Genomic DNA, 4,268 nt, shown 5'->3' on the forward strand with positions numbered 1-4,268 from the left:
ATGGATCGATTACCGAGAATATTTCCGCTACAACAACAACAACAACAACAACTCCATGCACTGTCCCAACAACAACCACAGCAACAGCAACAGCCACAACAACAGCAACTACCTCCAACACAACAACAGCCGCAGGCCCAACAGCAACTTCAACAACAACAACCACCACCATCCCGCTACTCATCAACACTGGCGTTAACAGCAGACGCGAACGACTTAGAAGCCGATGGATGCTGCGGCAACCTTACATCTATCTTCTTCTTCTTCCTCATCATCTTCAGCATCCTCCAAATCGCCATCGGCTGCTTGTGCATCATCTTCATGATCGTCGTGGAGCGAGTGTGCCAGCGGGAGGAGTTCGTATGCTGGACTCTCCACCAACATCTGGGATATGCTGTCTGGTGTGGCGCTTTGGTCAGTTGTTGGTGGTGTGTGGCGGTGTGTGGCGGTGTGTGGCGGCGTGTGGTGTGCGGTGTAGTGTGTGGCGGTGTGTGGCGGCGTGTGTGGTGGTGTGTGGTTTTGTGTGAGGTGTGGTGGACAAATGCACGAATAAGTTAATAAGTGTTGGAAATATGCAAATGACTAAATGTCTGACTGGATAACATGAATGAAAGAAAGAACAATTGAAAGAATGCATGAATGAGTGAGTGAATGAGTGAATGAATGAACAAACAAATGAACGAATAAATAAACAGTTCATCCTGAATGGAATCACGGGAGCTTTCTTTCACAAGACGTCCAAACGTTATCTGGTTTGATTTCATTTGAAAACTTTTCATAAGTATTTTAAATGGCAGATGCAAAAATAAAATCGTATTTTGACGTTGGATATTATTTTTTTTATTAACTTAGACATACACACGCACACACACGTTCACATACAAAACACGCACACAGACGCACAAACAACACACAGACGCACACAGACAAACATACAAACACACACACATATGCACGTTCACATACAACACACACAAACACATGCACTGCACACACACAAACAAGCACACACAACAAGCACACGTGTATACGTGTGGACAAATGCTTAGAATATTTGCAAATGAACGTCAGTGATGTTAGTCGGCATGTAATCGATTAGTCAGAACAACTTTGCTTGCATGACGAGTTGACCCAATTGCATATTTTAAAAATAAATGTAATGACATCAATATATAAATGAAATTCATCTTTGCCTAGTTCACAAGGATTCATCGTTTCTATCAGCATCATCTTCATTATCATCAACGTCATCGTAACTTATATAATATTAAAACGACTACTACTGTGGCTACTACTAAAACTACTGTAGTTACTACTGCTGCTGCAACTGCTACTACTAACACAATTACTACTAACACTACTACCACTGTTACTACAGCTACTACTTCATTTGCCACTACTACTACAACAGTGATAATGAAATGATAATAACGTGCAGTTGATAGCATGGACGACGACGAACCTGGCATCATGCACGTTCTCATGCATTCTCATCACATTCAGCATCATCGATGCCTCTGCTCCAGTCATGATGGTCTACTCATCATTATTATTGTTTTTGTTAATGTTAATAATAATAATAATAATAATAATATTATTATTATTTTAATCATCATCATCATCATTATTATTGTCTGCAATCATTGTCAATTTACCATTCATCAATCCGGTTGACAAGTTAGCTCAGATAGTAAGTGACAGGCTTTGAGAAACGTCGTCATTACGCGCAGACCTGGTTCGAGTGCTGCCTGTGCAAAACTCAAAAAAGGCATGGCATGGATTTAAGCCGCAATAATGTTAATAACTAGCAAACAATCCAGTAATTTTTTATTAGTCATCAAACGTGCCGACGTCAAAGAGCACGGACGTCATAAAAACAGTGATGACGTCATTATTGGCATTGTTGGGATTCGTCGAGGTGTTCGTGTGCATTGCCAGCCTGGCCGGTGCGGTCATCTTCTGGTGCGGCCGTTACTACGAGAAGGTTCGATGGTCATCATTTGCATTTTTAGGACCACCGTCTTCACTGTTACCTTCCTCATCATAGTAGAATTATCATTTCCCTTGCCAGTGTTTCTGTTTCTTAAGTCAGCTTCTTCATCCTTTTGCTTAGGACCATCATGTTCTACGTTGATTTATCAGCATATCTTTGTTATCATTTTTTATCACCACCCCAAAGTTATGGGAATCATAAAAATCTATTTAAAATTTTTAAAATTTTCTTTCTTTAAAAAGCTCTGGTGAGTGATGGAATAATTAACATGTTGGAATGAGTTTTCAGACAACAACAACAATATTTTGACGCAGTAACGTAAAAAACTATAAAGCTCATCATGAAGCAAAAAATATTACCACAACCACCACCACCAACAACAACAACACAGCCACCAGCCCACCACCACCACCATTGAACCTGCAGCGTGTGAGGCAACCTATTACGCTTGCAGACCAGTTCGATAGCATACAAATGAACGCAACACCAGCAACAACTTCTACATCGCTTCCATTGCCGCCACAACAGCAGCAACGACAACAGCAACAGCAGCAGCCACAACAGCCACAGCAACGACAGTTTCGAGAACCACAACAGCCAACCAAATAAGATGATTATTACAAGAACATCAACTCTGTACTCAACCCTTGCTTTGTCGATCCTGACCAATCCAGTGATTCAATCCATGTTTTCCATGAAATTGAAATCCTATAAAAATTTTAATCCAAACAGAGACTCAATATTGGCGAAATAATGTTAAAAATTAAAATTAATTTGAAAGGAATTATTTATATTTGTAATAGAAACTTTATTATTCGCAAATTTGAACATTTTGATCGACTTAGTAAACTTTCACATCTCAAAATTTTTTAAAAACAGTCAAAAGAGTAGAGCCAACATGTTCTGCCGAATAACATTTAGGGCTGACTGTGATATAGTATGTTAATTCGTGTTGACATAACAAGATGGTATATATTGATATGTATCGTGGAAGTTTAATTAAGGTATTAATTAACGCTAGCTGGCGAAGGTAGGAATTTTGAATTTTTCGTTTACAAAAAGATTAAAAATAATTTTAAACTCAACGAACAACAAAAAACAAGGTATGATATCCTTCTACATCTAGTTTTTTTTTATATTTAAAAATGATCAACTAAGTCGCTAGTGACATCTACAATTGAATGTTATTAGGCAAAAATGTATTGTAGCTCAAAATTTATCGAAGCAATCTAAATGAACCAGAAAAACTAAATTAATATTTTCAAAAATTAGTTAAAACCAGAAAAACTAAATTAATATTTTAAAAAATTAGTTAAAAAAATTTCCACACGAAGCATTTCTTCTCCTGTAAAAATAAAGCCAAATAAATTTATCGTTTAGTGATCGAAATAGCAAATCCTTGAAGACATCCATCATTTCCTGGAGATGCTACATTTTGTCCCTCCAGGAGATCCAGTTCCTCCTGGCGCTCCTACTTCGTCCGTGTCTCCAAGCTGGGAAACTGCAGTGAGAAGGACGAAGAAATCATTAAATATGAAGATACGTCGTAAAATTTATAAACGAAATTTGAAACGTGATGCGCGAAAAATGTCGTCACATTTATTAATATAAATAAAATCAGGGCTTTGGAGCGGAGCTGGAGCTGGAGCGCGGAGCAATCGGAGCAACCATATTCTGGTCGGAGCGTGAGCGGAGCCGGAGCACACAAATTTTAAGTGCTCCATGCTCCAATAATAAAAAAAAATATTTAGTTAAAAAATAAAAAAAATATTATTTTTTAATATTTTGTATCTTTTAGTTCAACTCAAAAAATTTTTTTTGTTATGATATTTAGAATCTTTCATAGCAAAGCAATGGCTTCCTTTTATACGCCATTTGTAAACACTAGTTGACTTTTTCACTAATCTTTTTTTCTGCAATCGTAAATTCGTAATCGCACATCAAAGGTAAGATTCTTATGAGAATTTTTTAAATAATATAATTTTTAATTTAAAAAGCAATACATTACTTCTTAACAAAATTTAAATTTTTAATTAAAATTAAATTAGGTCCGGATATGACTTCTAACCAAAATTTGTGTCAATCACCTATAATCGATAGTCGCTTTTTGAAAAATGATCTGGAAAATATATTTGAGTTTGAAGAAGAAAATGGACAAAAAAAGTCAGCTAGATGTAAGCTAAAAAATGATGATGTGCAATGCAATTTTCAGGCAATGGGAACAAGTGTGTCAAAAAAGTTTAATCTTGGCGTCATGTGAAACGTAATCATCCTA

The 4,268-nt window shown here is 36.8% G+C and overlaps 2 protein-coding genes across 2 annotated transcripts in view; both read left to right on the forward strand.

Annotated features, from left to right (window-relative positions):
• Nucleotides 1-1,971, forward strand: HELRODRAFT_193861 (hypothetical protein; the record flags this gene model as incomplete). The annotated part of the gene is made up of 4 exons (XM_009029703.1): nt 1-414; nt 696-752; nt 1,439-1,534; nt 1,850-1,971. Coding segments are annotated over 4 exons (687 nt in total), but the record flags the coding sequence as incomplete, so codon positions are not given.
• A 1,447-nt stretch (nt 1,972-3,418) lies between these two features.
• Nucleotides 3,419-4,268, forward strand: part of HELRODRAFT_180401 (hypothetical protein) — a gene marked incomplete at both ends in the record, with an annotated part of 2,408 nt that continues 1,558 nt past the window's right edge. Inside the window, 3 exons of the mRNA XM_009029704.1 lie at nt 3,419-3,499; nt 3,615-3,678; nt 4,042-4,156. Coding sequence (XP_009027952.1) covers nt 3,419-3,499; nt 3,615-3,678; nt 4,042-4,156 — 260 coding nt within the window. The remainder of the gene's footprint in view (nt 3,500-3,614; nt 3,679-4,041; nt 4,157-4,268) is intronic.

Source organism: Helobdella robusta, assembly GCF_000326865.2.
Source record: "Helobdella robusta unplaced genomic scaffold HELROscaffold_61, whole genome shotgun sequence".
In the NCBI taxonomy this organism is placed as follows: Eukaryota; Metazoa; Annelida; class Clitellata; order Rhynchobdellida; family Glossiphoniidae; genus Helobdella; species Helobdella robusta.